Consider the following 22,538-nt stretch of genomic DNA (forward strand, 5'->3'; position numbering starts at 1 on the left):
TGTTCTCTATTTACTTAGTTTGTTTGTTTACTTTTGTACTGATCTAATTCTGGTGTATTAGCGTACAATTTGTTTGGCTTAACGAGGTAAGGTATTTGAACATGCCTTCCATGTGAATGATGATTGCCAGAACAATTTAGTGTCAGAGCAATACAGTCTAAAGATCCTGCTCTTTAGTTGTAAATATTGAGACAAAACTATAGGTAAGCTTACCAAATCAGCATTATTATCTGTGATCTGACTAACGCCTACTTGAGGAAGCAAAAAAGTCTTGCATGATGTAGCATTCTTTAACTAATTTAATGTATTTCTTTTTGAAGTTAACAAGCATTACGTTTCCTTTAATTTGAACATTATTAAGCACTGTGTTTATCTTTAGATCCTGTACAAATTAATATTGTAATTATTATAAATGCTCTGTTTCCTTGACATACTGTAAATCTGATGATATACCCTAAGGTCACTGCTCCCCAACAAGAAAATAATTGGCGACAGCTGGTGGTGTAGACGCTTATTTCATCTTTTCCCCACACATACATTTCCTATACTGCATGTATAGGAAGTCATTCATTCACCCATTCACTCACACTTCCCTATACTCTCTCTGCTTTAGACACATTCATTCATTTATTCACGCACGCACTCACTCACACTTCCTTATCCCTCTGCTTTAGCCTGGATGGAATGGGACATATAAGCCTTTATACTTATCATACGACAGAGTCACGTGCAGGAAATAGCTGATCAATAATGTATTTAAAAATATATTTTCGAGAATGGAAATGACAAACATGACAACTTCCTGTTATCAGCTTTCAGGAGGTGTAGTTCAAGATTGTATGTAGCATTCAGAGGTTATGGAAAACTATGGAAGACTACCTGGACAGTAACTGAGATTAAAACACTTGAAAACAGGAATTACCTTGACTGCACACAAAATGTTTGATGTTTTCAAAAGCTGTGAAAAATGCCAAACAACTAGATTAACTGGAGACATCACAGCCATCCCTTTGTTATACTGAGTTTTATGTAATACGTTTGTATATGCGAATGGAAAATACATGTGTTTACTGAAAGCATTTACTAAGCATCTTAACTTCACTCAACAACTGAATTCGACTGACTTAATTGATTTGGCTCGACAAATACATAACTAAAACGTTATTAAATGTTATTCAAAAAGAGTTGGCAGTGAACTGGAAAGTTGTGGTCCTCTGGAATGCTCCTGTAGGCTAGCTGAATAATTAGACCAACACAGTTCAGATCGGGGACTGTGCTACCCTTGCTTTGCTGTCATTGTACTGTAAAAAAAAATGAAAGAAAAAAAAAGCAGAAAATGTAATTTAAAAAAAACTATTAAATGACACCTTGAAAAGAAAAAGAAAACATCTTTGCAACAATGCAAGTGCTTATTTTCCTGGTGGGTACAGGACAATTACCCCATTCAAGTCAAAGTTTTTAATCATATTGCTGCATCATATTTCAGTTGAGTTTGTTTGCCGTTGCACGTGCCGTTGGTACGTGGTTGTACCTTCCCTGACAGCAGTAGGTGGGAGTGGATGATGCAAAATCACTCAGACAGAAGATTCCAAATGTCGATGCACTGTGCCGCCTAAGGACAACTCTCTGAACATCATGTTGTCATTATAGAACTCTTCACCCCCTGCCAAGAGTCAATTATTTGCTTTGCTACCCCAAAATGGCAGCTTTCAAGTGTGGGTGTGAGAAAATATCAATACACTTCAGTATCACGATATTATGTTTTGTGAAACAAATCGATTTTCAAAACGCTATCGATGTTTTATTAATTTAAAAAAAGTAAGAAGTAGTAAGTTAATATGTAATTTAAAAAGAATATGTATTATTATTTTACTGATATGGGTAATTCATTTGAATGAAAAGTTGTACTATGATGTTGAATGTTATAGCTATTGTGATTTAAAAAAAAATCTTTACTCAGATCTTGTGGCCACTATGACAGTTTTCATAGAATTAGATTAATAAAATCACAATAAACTGTATTGCCTTGCTTACAGTATTGCAATATATTGAAATCGTAACCCCTGTATCGTATCGGATTTTTTTGCCAATACACAGCCAAAGTATCAAGTGTTACAATTCTGTGATAGCAAAGCGCGAGACAACATATACGTCTAACCTTGGTGGCTCGACACCTTCTGAATTGAGCCAATTTAAATTCTGACTGAGGTTTTGCCACTCATCTCTGCCTGAAGCATTCACACTAACTGGTACAGATATAGTGCTCCCTCCACGTTCTAAATCAGGTCCTTTTCTGTGTCTCAAGCTGACGAGAAAGGGACAGTGGAAATCTCCACTTAACAGCTGGCTGCCCAGTAAAGTACATTGCCCTCTGGATGGACAGATGAACAGAGGAAAATGAAAAAAGAACCAACAATCTAAGAATAAATTGTGTGCCTTATCATGACTCTGGCTGATGGACAGCTCTGAAGAAATTTGTTGTAGTGTTCGTGTGAAATGCGCTTGATAGTGTGTATTGCCTGTGCGTGTGTCTATTTCTGTACTTGTTAAGTGCATTTTGTGTATGAAAAAGTGTGTATTATATGCATTTGTGTGCAAGTGTGGCCAGGCGTTGTCAGTTCACTGCCTCCCCCCAGCCACAGTCACTCAGCATTAATTCTGCAGTCCCTTGATAAAAGCGAAGCTTGGACCAGCGCAGGCCCCATACTGAGCCAAGTTAGCCATGCAGGCCTGCCTTGCCTTCACAGCGCCAAGGCGCGGGGGCACGACAGTGCCAGGGTGATGTCACCAAACCCACCCCCATCCCTCCCAGCCAGACAGGCTCCCACACAGACTGACAAGGCAGATGGATGGCCTAAAGAGAAGAAAAGGCTAGAGCTCCACAATTGGTGACCTGCTGTAACGATTTTCAGTCAAGAATAGGCATTTTGTGTTGTATACAACAGTGGTCCGGGAACCCCCAGGGGTCCTTAAGGGGGTTCCAGGGGGTCCCCAGCTAAATTAGGCACAGTTTAACCACTTAGGCCTTATTTTTTAAAAAAAAGCTTGTGAGCTTGTACATGTGCTTTTTCCGATTTTTGTTTCTGCCTATGACATGCCCAAGATTGGGATGCTAGGTTGCAATTAATTTATTTCACTATAATTTCACCATCTAAAAGGTTAAGATTTGATTCAAAATAATGATTCCTGGCCTGGACTGCTGGCGTAGCAGTCCAGGCACCTAGGCTCCAAAGTAGCCTGACAGCGCATCGCAAGTTCGAGTCCCGATCCCGACGGCCTTTGCTGCATATCACCCCCCATCTCTCTCCCCGTTTCCTGTCAGCCTACTATCCTATCCTATCAATAAAAGCATACAAAAAGAATAATTCCTCCTGGAGTGAAACCTGATTCAATCCTTCCACAGTACACTGAAGAAAAAACAGTACACTCATGATCTGACTATTCAGATCATAGCTTCTCTCTCCCCAGTCCCCACCTACTACAGAATATAGACCATTGTAGAATTATGTACTTCAAAATTAAGATCTTCTCTTATGACAACAAATCTTTTCAAATAGGGGGTTTGCGGCCTAATCAACCTAAAACAGTTTGAGAAACATTGGTATAGATAGACAACAGAGATAACGCCACAGTTTGAGCCTAAGTATGAGGCTACATGAGATGTATCACATTATTACTGAAGTGAAAATGCAATGTGTCTTAAATCCACATACATTCAAATAGAAGTCATCTTTTGCACGCACATATCCGTTGACACGCCGAAGGACTTTTCATTGCAAACCAAATAAAACAAAAGTGGCTGCTACAGCATCATGTGACATTATTGTTTACTTGAAAACAGCATTGTGATAATAATAACTTACATTCATGTCTGAGAAATTAACAGCAGCTCATCTAACAAATATAATTGTTACATGCGAGTATATGCATCCTTTTATAAACAAAACAAAAAAATAAACGGTGAACTTCGTACAGCTTCAAGTGTAAGAAAAGACACAGTGGTAAATACAAAGTCTGCTTGTTAATTCAGTTAACCATTTCCTAAAACAAAAGTGTAAATTCACATTTCTTTGTGTGAAAAGTAGATTGTCAATCACATCTTCTCACTTATTTATTTATTCTAGGGATCCATAAAATATGCTTTTGCAAAACATTGGGGTCACAACTTCAACTTCATCAAGTGTCACATCATCCATATTTTAGTAGTAATAATCAAATGAAAAATCTAAAATCATGACATGGATGTGTAGTTAGTTGATTTGTACTAGAGTTCAGAGTCTTGAGCAACTTATAAAAATTGCTCAAGACTAGTGAATAAAGTGAACTAAGTGAATAAAGCTATGATTATTTCTCTCAAAAATAGATCCTTAAAGTCATACTGATCCTAGTACATAAGGTAGATTAAATGTATGTCCTTTCACATGACCCTTTGCTACTTCTATAACTTGTTACAAGCCGTAACAAAATATATATAAATATATTTGTGTGACTGAAATAATAAAGTAGAATGTCATTGCGCCGCCTGTTAAGTCTGGGACGCGCGTCTGGGACACATTGCAGTGCTAGTTATCTGTCCTGTGTTAAACCATTATAGGGAGTCTAGCGGAGTGTAAGGTTCTATCTTCCCTTCCTTTTACAATGCCTACAGAACATCTCACAAGGAAAAGAAAAAGGAAGAAAAAAACATCTCAGTCACTAAACCAAATTTTCTTGTCAGTGCAAGTTATATGTTAACAATCTTAAGTCCTTAAATTAAGAGTTAAAAGAGGACATTCCACCACCAACATTCACATTCAACTGCGAGCTCTGTCATACTGACCCGACAGATTCCGATTAGAGGTGCTGCCAGTGAATATGGGGCTCAAAGGTATCACACTGGGCCCCAGCCCTCCACAAGCCAGCACAATTTATCTAACTACACCACCTAGATCCAATTCAATACTTTTAATTTGTACTCGCAGCTATGTAAACATGTATAGTACTGTGAGTAGTATTAATTACTAATATACATGCATACAACAATCTTCATACGCTGGGGTAGAATTAACACAATTATCAAAAGGGCGTTTTTAGAGAATTTAAGAGAGATGGCAGGGGAGACAATAGACCAGCTGAGTTGTTAACTTAGAATCGGGGGAATTAATATTACCTGAGTTATGCTTCATATTTGATATGTAAGAATATTCTGTAAGAATGTTCAACACAATGCAGCTCACCTGTTTCTTCAGTTGAGGCCAGTTCACTCACTGGGTAGGGTTTGGGGTGACAGGGGGTGGGTAGTACAGCTGGTTCACTGGGTAGGGTTTGGGGTGACAGGGTAGTACAGCTGGTTCACTGGGTAGGGTTTGGGGTGACAGGGTAGTACAGCTGGTTCACTGGGTAGGGTTTGGGGTGACAGGAGGTGGGTAGTACAGCTGGTTCACTGGGTAGGGTTTGGGGTGACAGGGGGTGGTACAGCTGGTTCACTGGGTAGGGTTTGGGGTGACAGGGGGTGGTACAGCTGGTTCACTGGGTAGGGTTTGGGGTGACAGGGTAGTACAGCTGGTTCACTGGGTAGGGTTTTGGGGCGACAGGGGGTGGTGGGCATGCCACAGGTAACTTTTTTATTTGGTATGAATAGCTTGCTAAAAGGTAGCTTGCGTGGATAGAATGTAGACCAAAAGGGCAAAGTGTTAAGTCTCAGAATGAGTAGCAGGCTAGTTAGTGTACAGTAATTACAATTTCACAGTCTAACGTTAGAAATTAGCTTAACAGGTTAATTTGCATCACTCGTGGATTCACATTTCTTCATGAAACATTTTAGCTTTAGTTTTAGTTGGCGGAGGCATGATGTCACACTTTCTAGTGCAGTTCGTGGGAGCTTGGAGGGGGGCAGGATCAAACCATTTTGTGCGGCGGGGGTCGGGCAGATGCTGCCTGTAAATTTACTTTTTTACCAAAAAAGAAAAGATGCGCTTATTAAAAGACCACCCTGCCCATTTCTAACCTGAATCCTATCATTCTTTTGTGAGGAGGCTAGGTTAAGAATTGGCGATGTGGGCCTTTAATGACCATTTGGATGACGGACGAATAAAAACATGTTGACACTATAACTTATTTCAGGGCCCCCTGGAATCATCCGAACCCCCTCCTCATTATACAGCACCCCTGCACCTGGATACTTTCCCCCCAATGGCCCCCTTTTTCTGCATCATCAGGCCCTGTGCCGCTAAGCCACCAGTATCTTAGCCGCGTACAGGAGCACTCCGCCCAGGCCGGCAGCTGTTGCCATGGCGATGACCCTGACCAGGAGGAACTCCATGGAGTCCTCCAGTTTGGTGTGCAGCCGCAGGACCTGCCGGTGGGTGTCCTCGCGGCTGCCAGAGTTCTCCATGACGTGCTTGGCCAGGCCGCGCTTCTCGTTGAGCGGCATCTGGGCAGCCAGCCGACTCTCCGCCTGCTCCTGGCTCAGGCCGTCCCGCTGCATGAGGCGCGACAGCTGAGTGGCCGGGTCACTGTGTGGGAGGACCACACACAAACTGATGTTATTTATGGTATGCCATTGTTAAAAAAAAAAAAAATCTGCAGGCCCTGGTAGCAGTGAGTGAGGTTATTAAATATGGATCAAAATGTACCTTATACTATGTTTCAAACCAGAAGACTTTCAACTTTAAACAGCCAGTAATGAAAGTAATATGTGTACAATGATCATTAGTATTATTAATTATAGTAATACAAGCATAAATACGAGAGAGAGAACAACCAGGTGTTCAATGGAGATAAAAGATTTGATAAAAGATGTAGATTTGTGCTTCTAGCATCAACGAAAACCAAAACTTGAAGAGGAGAGATCCGAGCACTCGAAAATATAACGGAGGAGAGGGTGCAAAAACAATGTACTTTAATCATGTTTACAAAAAGTATTCAAAGTCAAACACAAGCATAAATAGGTTGAATCCCACAGCACAGTGGTGTTACCATTCGGCCCGCGCACCAACGCAGTGCAGTGGGTCCATGACTATTCTGAATTTGGCAATGCATGCCCATGGTGCCGTGGGAAAAAAGCTATGGTTTATGCATGTGAATGATCAAAATCCAGAAATAAAATGCTCAAAGTGAACCATTGTCTTGCCCAGGGCAGGAAATTGTCCACAGTTGCTGACCCACTTGTATCGTTCTATAAAATATATATTTAAAATATATAATAATAATAATAATAATAATAATAATAATAAAAGAGCACTGCTTAGTGATGGCTGGTTACATAACCTGCCAATGTGGCTGGTTGGGTAGATAAACAATAAAAGTAAAAATAGAATCCGCACACTGGTTCTCAGAAATAATAAAAGAGTGGATCTGAGAACCAGTGAGCAGATTTTATGTTTTACTTTTACAGTTGATGGTCATTTGTCCAGCACCTGGACTAGATTGGATCTCCTTTGGGTAGATAAACCAATAATGGTCAAAACGTACAGAATCGGCATGAGGCTCGTCTTACCAGTAAACCACCACGGTGTGGTTCAGGAACTGTGTTAAGCGTCTGGTTTCAAAGAGCAGGGGCACATCCAACACCACATAGCGATACCCTGAGGAGGAAGAAGAGGAGGCGGCGGAGCACTTATTGTCAAACAGCATTAATTACTGTCTTTTTACACAAGTGTCTGTGATACCATGTTTTTTTCCCGTCTCTGTACAAGACATTTACACTCTGTGAGTAATTAAAACAGCCTGCATGCGTGCACAGACTGAATTTGAACAACAATAATCCTTGTCTGACTGCAATCATGTAATCAGTCGTTTGGAATAACATAATGATAATGATTTTGGCAGATTGAGACACTGATTATTGCAGACCTGATGCATAGTGGTACCACTAGTTTTATTTGCACTGGAAATCATCTCTGACTATTGAAAGTTTTGGTATTTCTATAATAAATTATTTTAGAATTATGAGAAAACAAATTGCAAATATCTTTTCATTCTGGCTCTTGAACTTGAATTGGATAGAATGGGTTTGTCTACTTAAAGCAGAACAATGGAACTTGGGGCACCACGGCAGTAGTGAGCAAGAGCGTGTCCAACATAGTTGTGCATCACGTGTTTCTCATCAAGTACACGAAGAAGCACGAGCACCTCAAAAGCACACAGGGCTAAATGTGGAACAGGAAGCATACTTGAAACTTGTCACTCAAATGTGATGCAGGTCACTTTATGAACATTGTATGACTTAAGAAATCCTTTCAACATACATATTGGGGTCACATACTGTACACTGTGCATAAATAAAAATAATTTCTAACACAAAAAAAACACATTTGTTTATTGGGTTCTATTGTTCACTTTGTAAATCAACGTTCAAGCATAGTCATGCGATCGCAGTGTTGATCACAACCAGGTGACAATGAGACCTTTAAGATGTAGAAAGTTTTCTGAATACAATCCCAGAACCTATATTTATTTCTCTACAGATAGATCAAGAGTGGAGGCCACAACCCACTATATTTCCTGTATAAAACAAGCTCTCTCTCAACTGAGCCAGGCTCCAGTCGTCCCCTCACCTCTGAGGAAGTAGAAGAGGATCTCTTTGAGCATGGCTTTGTGGATCTCTGGGTGGGTTATAGAGTTGAGCAGTTTCCTCTTCTCCTCACTGGTGAAGATGAGCTCGCCCAGCTTCTGCCTGTCGATCTTTCCACTCTCCAGCAGGATCTCTGAACCAAAGTGTTGCACAATGCGGCAGTAGGCTCGACTGTTGGGCTCCACGACTGTTACACAGTGAGAGGAAATAGTAGAAAAATGTTTTCCATTTACAAGTCATGTCCATAATAATGCCATGCCAATGTCCTCTGTAGTGAGCTCTAGCAGCCTTGCATAGCTTACTACCACCACCCAGTGACAGGCAGTTTCAACTGCATGTGAATGTGGATGAAGGCCTGTGTAAATATATGGCTAAAATTATAATCCCAATTATTTTTGCATAATATTGTAACCTTGTTCATTAATCATGATTATTTATGTTTTGTTTTTTTGTTTGTTTAAAATCAATTTTTTAATGCCCTTGTTGCTTATTGTCATGGCCATATCTTTGAATAAAGTGACGGATGCCATTACATACCATTCAATGTGATGTAATGGCCTCTGTGATATTATTGTCTCTGTCAGCCTGATGGCTGGGGAGACAGGTTATATCATGTTCTGGTTATTAGTGTAGTTTCATGATTACATGAATTACAAAATTACATAATTACATTGTGCATCCCACTTTTGGATTAGGGTTAACTTACCTCACTTTCATTACATTTCAGTACATCTGTGCATATTTTCTGTATTCCTAAATCAGTTGCTAAATGTTGTTTTGTTGAGTCAACACAAGACTAGATAGATACTATAGACACAGTTCCTTATATGAACCTCATACTTGGCAATAAAGTGTTTAACTTTACAGCATTTCAACTTTATTTGACAGTACAGTGGAGAGAGATGGGAAAGAAAAGGTACAGAGAGGTCTCAAAATTGATTTGAACCTGGGATGTGGAGATGATGTGGTCAGTGCAATAAATGACTGGGCTACAGTACTAACGTCCTTCAAGGGTTGGTGGTTTTCTATACTTATTTTTTCTGGGAGCAAGAGAAAGAATTTAAACTTCCTCTGGCAATCAACAACAGACTCATCTTCCTCAGCCCCACAACTCTAAACTCTGAAATGATTAGAAAGTTCCTGGTCAGCTGAATATAATTAAAACGTTGTTGGTTAAGTGTGTCAGTTCTACTGGGTGAAACAAGAAAATATGTACATTCAGATTTCAACATAACATATTGAAGTGGACTTGCATTAAAATATAGATGATTTAGCTCCAGGCAACAGCTCCAACACAAATATGTTCTGATGTGAAATATCCCATGTCATTGTTCAAATCATAGTCTGTCTATTCAGAGAATTTCCCAAGGAAAGCAATTTCATCCACTGTTTATCGACTAGACTATTACTTCAATTGATTTTGTAAACTGTCGTGAACCACTGGCAGCAGGAAGAGATACAGAGATAGACAGAGTGCTGACTGTCACTTAGTTTCATTTTATGAATACATCTTAATTCTTTAAGATTACTTTTGGCATATTTGATATTTCTGCTTAAGTAGACAGTACAGTAGAAAGAGAGCAAGGGACCTACCGTTCCTGGCCACCACATCAGCGTCAATAATAGGGCATCCAAGTTCTCGCAGCATTGAAGACACTGTGCTTTTCCCTGAGGATATGCCCCCTGTGAGCCCCACCAGGAACATCCTAAAGAGGCAATGTAATAAGAAATAAAAACATCATCAATATACACATACATTGCACATAGTAATTGCTGGGGGTGTGAGAAAGTAGCAAAACTTGAGCATAGCTAGATTATGTTTTGTGATACTATTCTTTGTTGTGTGTATGTTAATATATGTATATATATATATATATATATATATATATATATATATATATTCTGCTCAGATTGCAAAACAAGGTAGTGCTATGATGTAGGACGTTACAGGTACTGTGATTATACAAACGCCAATCCCACTGTGTTCTGATTACATAAAAAAGTAAGCTTCAGATTTTAAGCATAATTTTGGTTATTTTGTATACTTATTTTTTCTATTATTTGATTCGAATTTTTTAAATCCCAATAAATCACATTGCTTAAAGTATAACAATATATCGCAAATTGAAATATATTAAATCATAAGAGCAGTATCATGATGCTGTACGCATCGTATCGCCACATTCTTGCCAATACACAGGTCATAGCGGCCATAATTGCTGCCCTTATGTACAGTAGTGTGGATGACATGAGACAGCCCTAGATAGGTCTATTTTGTAAATAATAATAATAATAATAGACAGTGTTGAGCAGTAGTAGGTGATTCATTAAGATAACTATTACTGCAACTTAAGTATACTCTACTATTTCATACTTAAGTCTTATACAAAAGTGGGTTTTCAATAGAACCAATGAATTATCTTTTCATCAGCTTGCTCAGTCAGAAGTTAGCTCTGCCTGATATGATTATGAACTTATGATCAACAGCAAGTCCATGGTGTTCCCTTCTCTTGGGTGGTGGCTACCAGCTTCACAGCACCATTTACTGTAGAGTCTACAGTGTAGACTAAAGACCAAATAAACCCAGACAAATTATTTACCAGAATATTAAAACAAATAAAGTGGCTTTATTTATTTTTCATCATCAATCACAACACACTTTATTTCCCAGTTAAGAAAAATGCATGTACGACATTTATACAAAATGAAGTATGTTAATTCCCAAAAGCCTGGAAAGGGCAGGAAATAGTTTAATAAATAATATTTTTTCAATAATAACATAAATTAATGAGCTCCCATCCTCCCCTACTCTGAAGAACATGCTTCTAATTGTTCTTCTTTGCTGTTTGACATTGTTTGAATACCTGCTGTCTGTATGCATGACACAATAGTTCAAATATCTAGACCATCTGGAACTATAAAGTGGTGAAAGACTCGCACACCACTAAAGAAAATGTTAATGTAAGGACGTCTCCTTGGAATAGACAAGAGACTTTACATGCTCACGTGCACATGCTAAAGAGCATTTAGTTAAAGGGGCCAGGGCTCAAGGCGGACAGACGTTTCAGTCATAAGAACACCGTCAGAGCCATACGAATGAATCACAGAAAGACATGTTTCTCTAGGACTAGAGGTCAACACAGGTGCCTAAATCTAGGCCATAAAAATAACTTCCCTCTGGCTGTTTAGTCTACATTTTTCTGGCAAATATGACGTTACGTTATCTAACTTACACGCCCTCTACTGTAATACATCCATTATATTACAGCATAGAGCTGCTATATAGCCTTGGATCAAGACTATCATAGATGTATTTTATTTTGTCTGACTTTTACTTTCGTATCTATGATAGATATGCAAATGTCAAAATAGATCAAATACATCTATGATAGTATTGATTCAAGGCTAGAGCTGCTATAAAGATCACAATGTCTGACTTGACGTGTTACATGCCCCATTCTTTGTGAAATATGACTTAAAACTCCAGTCCTCAGACAGCTAGACAGTTTGAAATGGGTTTAATCCAGATTTATGGTTTAGGATAATAACGGCTACTCCATACGTGCCTTTTCTCCGTTTCTCACCACTTTACCTTGTAAACGAATCACTCCTGACTTCAGCTGGAATGACAGTACAGCCAGAATGGATATTATGAAAACGTAAACAAGCCTGCTAACAGGATAACGTTAGCAGTAGTGTTGTTTGTCAAGTCAAATAAATGTCACATATCGCTGCTGCCATTGTCGCTTAGTGCTCATAAAACATGCGGTAAGGTGACAGGATATGAAACGTATTTCTATAAGTTAAAATGACCGACACTGACTGCCAAAACTCAGCCAGCTAGCTACTGCTAACGACCTAGCTTCTTGGCTTAAATGGTGCATCGCTGAAAATCTTCCGGTGTTGCGGACTGTTCTCCCGAGGGTTCCACCACTATGGTTCCACTTCAATTGTGCATTTCATTCATTTCAACATTTTGTGTTGGGGAACAAATCCCAGTCATATAGTTGGCAATAATGGCTTTCAAATGTGTTTAATAAATAAACAAATAAGCTGTCTGCATAAAATAAATAGTAATACAAAGCTTTTGCATAGGTGAGAATGGGTGGAACAACAAACAAAACATGTGAAAGTCAAAACTCAATTTATTTTTTATTAGGTAAATACAGTCCACTGTCCTAAAAATATCAGCCCTCCATTTGCTTATCTGGGTCTTTGTTTGACGATGGCACTTCTGTGACAACATGTGGACTTGAGGAACTGCGGGAATGCTTTGACCTTTTACCCCTGTGTACCATTTCTCCTCCGTTCTCCCCTTCTTCACGCTCCAGTCTTCCTCTCTTAACAAAATGTTCTATCTTGGATTCCAGACTGTCACAGCATGGACGCTCTAGTAAAGCCTTGTAATTTCTTTGTCTGGAGCCTTCTACCAGGAAGCAAGGACTAGAAGACACCCCACCTGTGGACAGAGAAGAGAAGGATGAGGGGAGATTTTACTTTACTTTTAATTTTATTTTAACCACTTTCAACCTGGCTTCCATATTTCGGGCATGCCATTATACACAAAAGGGTTAGATCCCCCGACCTCTAAAGTAGCAAATCTACAAGCTCACAACGCAACAGGGCGCAAACCGGGGACCATCTTGTTTCCCAGGCAGCCTCTCTACCCACTCAGCTATGGCCAATAAAATTGAGTCTCATTGAATTTTTCACCTATGACCTCCAGGCCCTGGATCATCCCATGGATGACATTAGCCTTGATGGCACTCTGGGTCCATTGTTGCTGCAGTGTGGCCAGGGCGTGGTTCAGCTCATCCTCGTCCCGGTGCCAGCTCAGCCCGTCAAAGTGGCAGTCGTACAGCACAAGTGGAAAGTCTACCGCCATGCTGGAAACAGAAAGTAGCAATCACTCAGAAGGCCCTGACACACCAAACTGGCTTGTCCCGACTACTACAGACTAATGTCACAGCCACCTCACCACCACCGACGGTAGACGAAAATGTGATGGTGGTCTTACAAGGCATGATCTGATTTGTTCATAAAGGTCTGATTAAGTTTCGTCCCTAAACACGCACAGCAAACTTACCTGTACTGGGGTTTCCTGGGGTTGCTCTCAACATCCAGCAACTGGTTGATTGTATCTGGAGCTTCCAACTTCTGTCCAATTAGGAGCAGCACGGCCATCATACAGCGCACCTACAATATACAGGGATAAAAGAAACAGTGGCTGTTAGTACAAAACTAAACACACACCTATAAAGCATAATATACAGCCTATATACATACACACACACAAACGATTGTGGTCGTTTTCTCTCCCTGCACACCTGATGATATAGGAATGCCAGTCCTTTGATCTCAAAGATGAAGAGGTCATATGGGTTAGTGCTGGTAGTGTCTTGAGGCTGGATCGGTTTGACTGAGGTCGACAGGATGGTCCTCTGGAACTGCAGCACTCCATTGCCCACGTCCATCTTACAGATGTTGCGGAAGTCGTGCGTGCCCTCATAGCTGTGGAGTGTCAACAGAGTCTCAATTGGGAACTGTGACTGCAAGGCACATGAGAACTCGGCAACATCCTGTGTTGCTTCACAATAACCTTTTTGACAAAGAGATTTGGTGTAGAGGGGGGGGAAGCGGACCAAGTACAGAGCCAACCCCAGTCAAGCTTACTAAGTATAGTGGATTTAAGTTTTGATTTATGATCATGAACAAGTCTCCTCTAGAAGCAGGAGAGCCCAGACTCTTTTGATCACTCATTACCTCCTTGGTGAAGGGAGAAATAAGTAAATCATAGGAAGTACATAATGGTAGGCCAGTGTTGAAGCCATCTATGTACTATTATCAGTGTCCATACATAGGTTTCCATCTCTAGTACCTACCGTTTTGCGGCCTCTGCCATCAACGCTACATCCAAAGTCCCACGGCTGAAGTAGTAGCGGTAGGTCCGGGACTTGCAGTCGAACCGTGCACTGAAGCCCTCGGCCGCCGGTGCCCACTCCAGCACCCTGATGTCCTGAGGGAGGACTCTGTTCAGCATCTTCACATATGGAAGCTCAGAGCCAACAGCTTTCACTTTGGTACCAGCATCCACGTTGTCTGGAAGTGTGACACCCAATCCTTCACAAAACTGAGAGGAGCGCAGGTCTATGGATATTACCTAGGAAAGGGCAAAAAAAACGGATTACTAGTGCAAGACAAGTTAATGTGTAAAAGTAGCGTATTGTGAAAAGCTTGTCCCTTTTGTTATTGGAGAATATACAATACACTACACAGGACGTTGTAACCAACCTAAAGCCAATCTCCAACCAGATTAACAGTCAAAGTGAACAGACCTGGGAAAAGGCACTAACTCCCTTATCAGTGCGCCCGCAGCGGTGGTAGTTGGAACTCGGACGGTCGTGGATCAACCTTGTCTTCAGCAGACCTTCGAACAGCCTGGCCTCCACCGTGTTGTCTGTGTTCTCCTGGACAGCGAAGCCCTGGTAGGCCCAGCCCAGGTATGCCAGCCGGAGGGCCACGTGTCGCCGAGGGTGGACTGAGAAGTCAAAAGGACGCTCTTTTCCACCTTTCCTACTCCTCTTGTTGCTGGCGGGGGTATCAGGGGGGGGGTCTTTGGTGGTCCTGACCCCGTCATCCCCGGCTCCACGCTCCTGTCCCAACTGCGACTTGAGCCTCTCCAACTCCTCCTCCAGATCTTTGACTCGTTGACGCAGGTTATCCGACATGCTGCTTCGGAAGCGGAGAACAGAAAGGATACTTCTGAATGTGTACATAATACTTCAACACATAAACAAAGAATCATTACTTGAGGCAATACGTGGGATAACTAAGATATAGCAAAAGTTTGAGCTTGCCTAAAAATAACTGCTATTCTGTTGTTACACCAAACCTAGATTACCCCAAAAGATGGAACCGTTTTTTATCAATATTGTTTACACAGATAATCAAATCACATCTTGCATGGAACTAGGACGGAAAGCAAAACAAAAGATGTATCAAGTATGAAAATTGTAAATTCAGATAATCAAAAGAATGATGTTGATGGCGGGCAGGGTTGGCTTCAGATTTTGCTGAACTTTATTGAAGATCTGTACAAATTACAAAAGGCAAGCCATCATAAAGAATGGGGTGAAGGAGGCATGTCATTGTTTTTTTCTGAGGGCACTGTTTGAAATAGCTATTTTAATGTTTTTGTGGATTTAGAATACTGTATTGTTGCATTTAAATGTGTTTTGAGTGATTTATGTTGTTTTTATGTGGCTACCTTGACAAGGTATCCTATAAAAGACCAAATACTCGACTGGTTGTTTAGACCTGACCCAAGACCCTGTGACGGTATCCAAGTAGAAATTAAACCGATATGGCCCTGGGCAGTAGATGGAGAATCAGCTGGGGGTCAACCTGGGATCTGAACCAACTCTGAGATTCCCTTGCCTTTATATCGTTGGCTAGGGTGTGTGTCAATATGTGATGTCAATATGGGACAGTCATATCCATAAATGGAGTCCCGATAAGCCCAAAGATGGATGCCGTGATGTCGGACTTAGCTCCATATATGGAGTAAAAGTTAAAGCCTTTTCTACATCTCCCTTGTCAAAGAGATTTCTGATCTCAATGGGACTTCCTGGTCAAATAAAGGTCCAAATTCAACAATATCCTGTTGGTGCTAGAATGGTCCCCGTTTCATAGCAGGGTAAAGACAATTCCATTTATACGTGTGCTGAGCTCCAAAGCAAGCATTGACACTATTCAGTAGTATTTTTGTTAACTGGACCAGTACACCTAAATCAAACATGCCCACTAATATAAATTGTATTTAGCTACACGTATTTACAGTTAAAGGGTACATAGATTAGTAATGGAACAATAGAAGGTGAACGTGCTGGCTTTAAACACCTGCTGTGAGGCCTTGCAGTCCCCAGACCAGACTGAGGTCCAACAGGAGTATGCTTTCTGTGAATCTGTGCATCACAACTGATAATAGTCTTGTAAGGCAGTTTGGCTTTAATAAGGCTTCTCATTGTGCAGGTACCGCTGTGCCCTGAACATACGGTAAGTGTTGCAGGTCCTTGTCATATCCTCAGTAATGCAGAGTGCAAACACTTTCCCCCTACAATCAGTGGTGGAAAGTAACTAAGTACATTTACTCAAGTACTGTACTTAAGTACAATTTTGAGGTACTTTTACTTTACTGGAGTATTTCCAATGTTCAATTCTTTAACTTCTACTACCCTAAATCTCAGAGGCAAACATTGTACTTTTACTCCACAACAATTATTTGAAAACTTTAGTTACAAAGTAATTGATTATTATTACAAAACATTAACCTCTTCAGCCTTATTTAAACATTGGCTACTTGAAAAGAGCAGATCTACAAGCTTGCGTTGTGAGCTTGTAGATCTGCTATTTTCAAAAGATTTTTATACATTTTGTGACATAATGAGGACTTGTGAAACAGGACATTCTGCATAAAGAGTCATTTTACTTTTGGTACTTTTAAGTATATTTTTGATGCAAATACTTTTGTACTTTCACTCAAGTAAATTTTGATTACATTGCAGTATTGATTGTTTTATTTTTTTAAAGTTTAAAATTAATTCCTATACTATAAATGTGTGACTGTATCGTGACAAAAGATAATGTGGTTGCCATGAGAGTAAACGGTATAACCAACTGTACTGTATGTACGATAGCAGCATATTAGCTAATGTTAGCCTAGCTCATGCGACACATGAAGATGCTAAAGAGAGAGAGAGGGGTTGTACTTGGCAATGAAAGTGCCAAAACACTTAGGCAAATTACCTTTGTTTTGTTGTAGTTTTAATTTCCAGTGTCTTTCTGGTTTACAGACTGGTCTAATGAAAACTTTTATATGACAATTTTCACACTTCACAGTGAATTCACACGCGACCAACCATTGTTGTCGTCGGACGGAGTTTCTCAACGGAATTATATCCGGTGGAAGTGTGTGGGCAATGTAGTTCATCACCAGCGTTGCCATATTTTATGAGAGAAATAAGCAACTAGGTCTAGGAAAAGAAGAAGTTTTCAAGAACATTAACAACAACACAAAATGCTTTGAGAACCACTGATTTAACAAATAATGTAAACAATTGGGAAGCAAGCCTAAATAAGCAAGTACACATTGGAAACCAGCCCAAATACCGCAACCCGCAAACACCAATTCTTTACGCAACTTTACGCTTATAATAAGCCGACATGGCAACACTGTTCATCATCATCATCATCATCATGTGTTTCAAATTCTCAAATGGGTGTACGTGTACCCCTAGGGGTACGCAGGGGTACTGCAGGGGAAAAGTGGAAACCGTGTGAACCCTCATGATCTAGTGTTAAAACAAATTACATAATACAAAAATCCTAGCACTACTGATATTGAATAGAAAACACTTATTTGCTACATGCTGTTTTATTTTGAACATAATGATAACATAATAAAAACTGGATGTTAAATGTTATGGCCACTGTTTTAAAAAAATCTGCTTTGGAGTGGAGGCAACTCTTTCCTCCATTACTTAATTCTAATTATTCTTTAAAAGTTAGTTTATCATTCATTCATAGCATAATATGCTGGCTACGGTAAGGGGGGTATTCAGAAATCAGGGAAAGGGTTGCCTGACACTTTACATTTCGTTTCACTCCATTATCAGAATTATGTTTTGCGTGGCTAGTAATTCAGGGGCTAGAGCCAGGCTAGGGTAAGGGCATGAAGGTCACTCCCAAAATGATTTTTTTAAAATGACTCACCCTACATATACCCCTTATACCCCATGTACTTCATGTGGGTTTTTCATGGTGACAACCTGCACATCCTCATCCCACAAATGCATGTTCCTTACACATGGGGAAATAAACAGGCCTTCCAACGATATAAAAGTTATTGCCAAGAAGCTTGTGAACACAAATTGCACCAAACACAAATTTCTAAACTTTGTGTGCTATGTTTATATATATATATTATTTATTATTATTATTATTTCACCCTTACCAGGCAAAGACAATAAGAACTCATTCTTTACAATGTCAGCCTGGAAAAAGGCAAAGGGCTCTTGAGGGAGAGTGGGGTTTAGGGAGGGACTAAAAAACAGTCTAAAAGCAGTTAAAACAAAGCAATATTATAAAATCAATCAATCAATAAATAAATAAATACAAGCAGTGCTGATTGTCTATCGCACAGCAACAAAGCTGCCTTTGAAATTATGTCATGGTCCCTACTTTATCAGGCCACTGTATGTATGATATGAGCATACAATGCCATATCATTGATACAACTCATCTAAATTGTAAAACATTATTACCATATTTTATTGTATACGTATTCTATTATTTTCTATATCTCTTATGATCTTCTTATCTACTGGTCACATAATATGACTAAATTCTCTTTTTGTTTAATAAACTTCAGAACTTGTTGTGTGATCCTGCTTACTGAAGATTGTAATGTGTCGGTTAAACAAATTATTTAAAAACCCATATCATGTGTAAATCACTATAACATCCATGTTAAAGTCAGAGAGAGTAAAAACTGATCTAAGGATCAAACTACTGATGTTTTATAGGCTATAGCAGCCTGCAGAAACACATAAGATAATGACCTCAAATGCTGTGTATAATAAGACACACAATGTGCAAAATCAGGTTAGTTTTAAGATACATTTAGAGAGAAAAGTTTGAACTTGGCTGATATGTTTTTGTGTCCTAGGCCAACATGGTGCCATATTATGCAGATCAGCCCACACCCCATGGTCCTGTCCTACCCTCAACTTATGGAACTGCTGATATGGAAAGCTGCAAGACTTTATCTTTCAACACAACACTCATCCTATCTCCTCCCTCCCTTTCTCTCTCTCCTCGAACAGTACACACACATAAACAGACTCTCTCTCTCTCTCTCTCTCTCTCTCTCTCTCTCTCTCTCTCTCTCTCTCTCTCTCTCTCTCATTTGGGTGAAAAACTAACAAGTGAATTTTGAGAGTATGATGTTTACTCTCTGGCTTCAGTGGCTTGAAATAACACTCAGAAATTTGGAATATGTTTGGCAGTTCTGTAAGAAATTTGAGACACGATAGGCCTGCAAGGGAACTGTACATTGGTCGTCAGACCATCTCTTCACTAGGGCTTCACATTTTAAGAACCCAATAGCATTTACACTGACACAAAGGCTATACATGTATGACCAAGCCGAGGAAAAAAAGTTTCAGAATTCACCAACAGTGTGGCGGCGACCAAACAAAGTCCAGTGTGCATTTCATACCCAGTCACTGGTAGGCTACATGTGGTTGAAGTGTGTGACGCACGGCAGGCAGGGCCAGCCCAGTACAGAGAGCACAACCGGCCCCCACCTTCAAGCATATGGTCCGTGGCCGATAACATTGAAGAGGAAACACAAAAGCAACCGGAAGAAAGAAGCATTTTAACTACAGATCCTCAGACGAAGCCAATACTGTACAATTTCTAATATTAGAAATTGTACAGTTCAAAGATGGTTGATTAATTATATTTTACACGTGTATCTTTTAGGAACAGGAAGGGATTTGAACCAATATGGCGATGCTGAAGAAAAGGGAGCTAAAACTGATTAGAGAGATATGGGAAAGACTGACACCGGTAGCAGAGGACATTGGTTCAGATGCCCTTTTTAGGTAAGTAATTGCAATAGACACATTTGATTTCTTAGACCAGTGGTTCTCAACCTGTAGGTCGGGACCCCCAGGGGGGTCCCCACATGATTTTGGGGGGGGGGGGTCCCCAGATGACAGTGAAGTGACCATTTCAGGACTTTTAAGACCTTTTTAATACCTAAAAGAGAAAAAGAGAGAGAAAAGAAAAAGACCATTACTGCATCAAAAGTAATCAACAAACTATACTATAAAAACTGGTCAAATATTGGCCAAATTGTCAAATAATATAAGAAAGAGGCAAAAATGTAGGCAAATATTGTGAAATAGCTGATTTACAAGCTCACAACGCTTGTAGATCTGCTATTTTCACTATATTTATCTGTGGAACCGAGTCAAACTAAATTGAATGCCTTGGCTCAGGGTGGGGGGTCCCCAGTTAAAATATGATTACTTTGGAGGGTCACAACCTGAAAAGGTTGAGAACCACTGTCTTAGACAACAATTCCCATTGGAATGGCATTTGAACAACTCAAGCTCCTTGTGTATGCTACTTTTATTGTTTTATTTGTATTATTTTATTGATAAAACATTGCAAGTTTTTTACTGAATACATTTTTTTTGTATTTGTAAAAGCATGTACCTTTGCATACTTAAGTATTTCTAAAAGCAAGTACTCCCGTACTTTAAGTCAAGTGCAAATTTGACTCAGCAACTTTCACTTGTAGTAATATTTGACCAGGAGTATCTATACTTTGACTCAAGTACTGGGGTAGAGTACTTTGTCCACCACTGGTCGTGACCTCCCGTACAGCTGTTTTAACGATTCACTTTGATCACCACTACAAAAAAACATAGTTGAATTTGTACAAAATATTCCTAGGTTAAATATTGTAATTAATCTTTCAATAAATTCACTCTTACACTCCATATGCAGCCTATAGTATAAAGGCATGTAGATTCCAAAATGGTAAACAGCAGAGCATGTAAATAAGCATATCAGGATCAGAACAGTCTAAACTAAGTTTAATGGTAAATATGATGAATTTCTTCTATGAAGTTAGATAGCCTATCCTTGAAAAGCGGTGAACTGTGCCTTAAATTTGTTCTCTTCTGTAGGCTGTTCACAACTTTTCCTGGCTCCAAGACGTATTTCTCACATCTGGACATCAGTGCCCGTTCTGAACACCTGCTTTCCCATGGGGAGAAGATCATCCTGGCCATAGCTGAGGGAGCCAAGGACATAAGCCATTTGTCAGAGAATATGGCACACCTCCAAACCCTTCACGCTTACCAGCTCCGAATAGACCCCACCAACTTCAAGGTCTGCCTGTCATCAGTTAGGCTAATAGCCAAAAATAATAGTTGGCCATAATAAAGATCTCTCTCTCTCTCTCTCTCTCTCTCTCTCTCTCTCTCTCTCTCTCTCTCTCTCTCTCTCTCTCTATATATATATATATATATATATATATATATATATATATATATATATGTAGATAGATACATCAAGGCCTTTAGAGAGAGAGTAATTTGTTTTGTTAGATTGTAATCCCCCTGCATGGGATATTAAAGTCAGGTAAACAATGATTATGCGTAATTGGGTCTCATACCAACAAAACAAAAAAGTTAACAAACACATAGTGTCAGTAGACTATATCTTATAATTCTATTATTATTATTATTATTATTATTATTATTATTATTATTATTATTATTATTATTATTATTATTATTATTATTATTATTATTATTATCATCTTCATCATCAGTAGCCTGACACCAACATGTTAATATTTCAATTCATAGAATAAAAATCCTGAGGTGAGGCCTAAGAAGTGCCAGCCAATATAAAATGGGCCTTAATTACTCCAATGATACATCTCTAATAACCCCTCTTTGATTGGTCATCAGCTATTCTCACACTGTCTGCTGGTCACACTGGCTGGTTACATGGGCGCTGACTTCACGCCTGTGGCACACAGAGCCATGGACAAGTTCCTGTCTGCCTTCTCAGCGGTGCTTGCAGAGAAATACAGATGAGAATCGTGGACTACCTGAGCCCTTAGATGCCCTGCACTATTTAAAATTGCATGATGTGTTGTTATGATGTTGTTTTTAAATAAAAGTTTGCAAAAAATTGCTGTGCTTTGTACTAATTAGGCTCAGTAACTGACCTGAATAACCTCAATGGAGTGTATTTTGATGGGTTGCTTAGTTTTTCTTCTTGACTTTTATTCTTGAAAATGTTTTTCGTAAGACCGTTACATGTTTTTATCATGTTTAGTTACATCAATATGTAATATGTATTGTTATGTTTGTTGTGGACCCCAGGAAGAGTAGCT

General features: G+C 39.6%; 3 protein-coding genes across 4 annotated transcripts; 1 reads left to right on the forward strand and 2 right to left on the reverse strand.

Moving 5' to 3' along the window:
- Positions 1-3,813: 3,813 nt before the first annotated feature.
- dcakd (dephospho-CoA kinase domain containing) lies at positions 3,814-12,672 on the reverse strand. Its single transcript, XM_080456037.1, has 5 exons — positions 12,147-12,672; positions 10,148-10,260; positions 8,538-8,741; positions 7,478-7,565; positions 3,814-6,494 (listed from the first exon to the last, which is right to left on the reverse strand). Exons 2-5 carry the CDS (start codon positions 10,257-10,259, stop codon positions 6,209-6,211), a joined length of 690 nt encoding a protein of 229 aa, XP_080312163.1. The 5' UTR covers position 10,260; positions 12,147-12,672; the 3' UTR covers positions 3,814-6,208.
- A 22-nt stretch (positions 12,673-12,694) lies between these two features.
- On the reverse strand, positions 12,695-17,477 carry pus3 (pseudouridylate synthase 3). Of its 2 annotated transcripts, none has more exons than XM_080456036.1 (7): positions 17,360-17,477; positions 14,890-15,283; positions 14,437-14,714; positions 13,882-14,065; positions 13,641-13,750; positions 13,268-13,440; positions 12,695-13,013 (listed from the first exon to the last, which is right to left on the reverse strand). In XM_080456036.1, the coding sequence occupies exons 2-7, from the start codon at positions 15,280-15,282 to the stop codon at positions 12,742-12,744; spliced, it is 1,410 nt and encodes a 469-aa protein (XP_080312162.1). In that variant the 5' UTR covers position 15,283; positions 17,360-17,477; the 3' UTR covers positions 12,695-12,741. The 2 variants fall into 2 exon arrangements, with proteins under 2 accessions (XP_080312162.1, XP_080312161.1); XM_080456035.1 differs by having other exon boundaries at positions 14,890-15,286.
- A 2,467-nt stretch (positions 17,478-19,944) lies between these two features.
- Positions 19,945-22,321, forward strand: hbae4 (hemoglobin alpha embryonic-4). Its single transcript, XM_080454727.1, has 3 exons — positions 19,945-20,220; positions 21,316-21,520; positions 22,108-22,321. Exons 1-3 carry the CDS (start codon positions 20,123-20,125, stop codon positions 22,234-22,236), a joined length of 432 nt encoding a protein of 143 aa, XP_080310853.1. The 5' UTR covers positions 19,945-20,122; the 3' UTR covers positions 22,237-22,321.
- Positions 22,322-22,538: the final 217 nt, after the last annotated feature.

This window comes from Gymnoscopelus braueri (genome assembly GCF_963280865.1).
Source record: "Gymnoscopelus braueri genome assembly, chromosome: 17".
Lineage (NCBI taxonomy): Eukaryota > Metazoa > Chordata > Actinopteri > Myctophiformes > Myctophidae > Gymnoscopelus > Gymnoscopelus braueri.

Excerpts from the sequence above, each read along its gene's own strand:
- dcakd (XM_080456037.1), bottom strand. The coding sequence starts at position 10,259 with ATGTTCCTGGTGGGGCTCACAGGGGGCATATCCTCAGGGAAAAGCACA. Across the intron at positions 8,742-10,147 it reads TGATGTGGTGGCCAGGAACG|TCGTGGAGCCCAACAGTCGA; the intron begins GTAGGTCCCTTG and ends ACTGTGTAACAG. Across the intron at positions 6,495-7,477 it reads CACACCGTGGTGGTTTACTG|TGACCCGGCCACTCAGCTGT; the intron begins GTAAGACGAGCC and ends CCTCCCACACAG.
- pus3 (XM_080456036.1), bottom strand. The coding sequence starts at position 15,282 with ATGTCGGATAACCTGCGTCAACGAGTCAAAGATCTGGAGGAGGAGTTG. Across the intron at positions 14,715-14,889 it reads GAGTTAGTGCCTTTTCCCAG|GTAATATCCATAGACCTGCG; the intron begins GTCTGTTCACTT and ends GCCCTTTCCTAG. Across the intron at positions 13,441-13,640 it reads CCCAGGAAACCCCAGTACAG|CATGGCGGTAGACTTTCCAC; the intron begins GTAAGTTTGCTG and ends TTCTGTTTCCAG.
- hbae4 (XM_080454727.1), top strand. The coding sequence starts at position 20,123 with ATGGCGATGCTGAAGAAAAGGGAGCTAAAACTGATTAGAGAGATATGG. Across the intron at positions 20,221-21,315 it reads GGTTCAGATGCCCTTTTTAG|GCTGTTCACAACTTTTCCTG; the intron begins GTAAGTAATTGC and ends TCTCTTCTGTAG. Across the intron at positions 21,521-22,107 it reads TAGACCCCACCAACTTCAAG|CTATTCTCACACTGTCTGCT; the intron begins GTCTGCCTGTCA and ends ATTGGTCATCAG.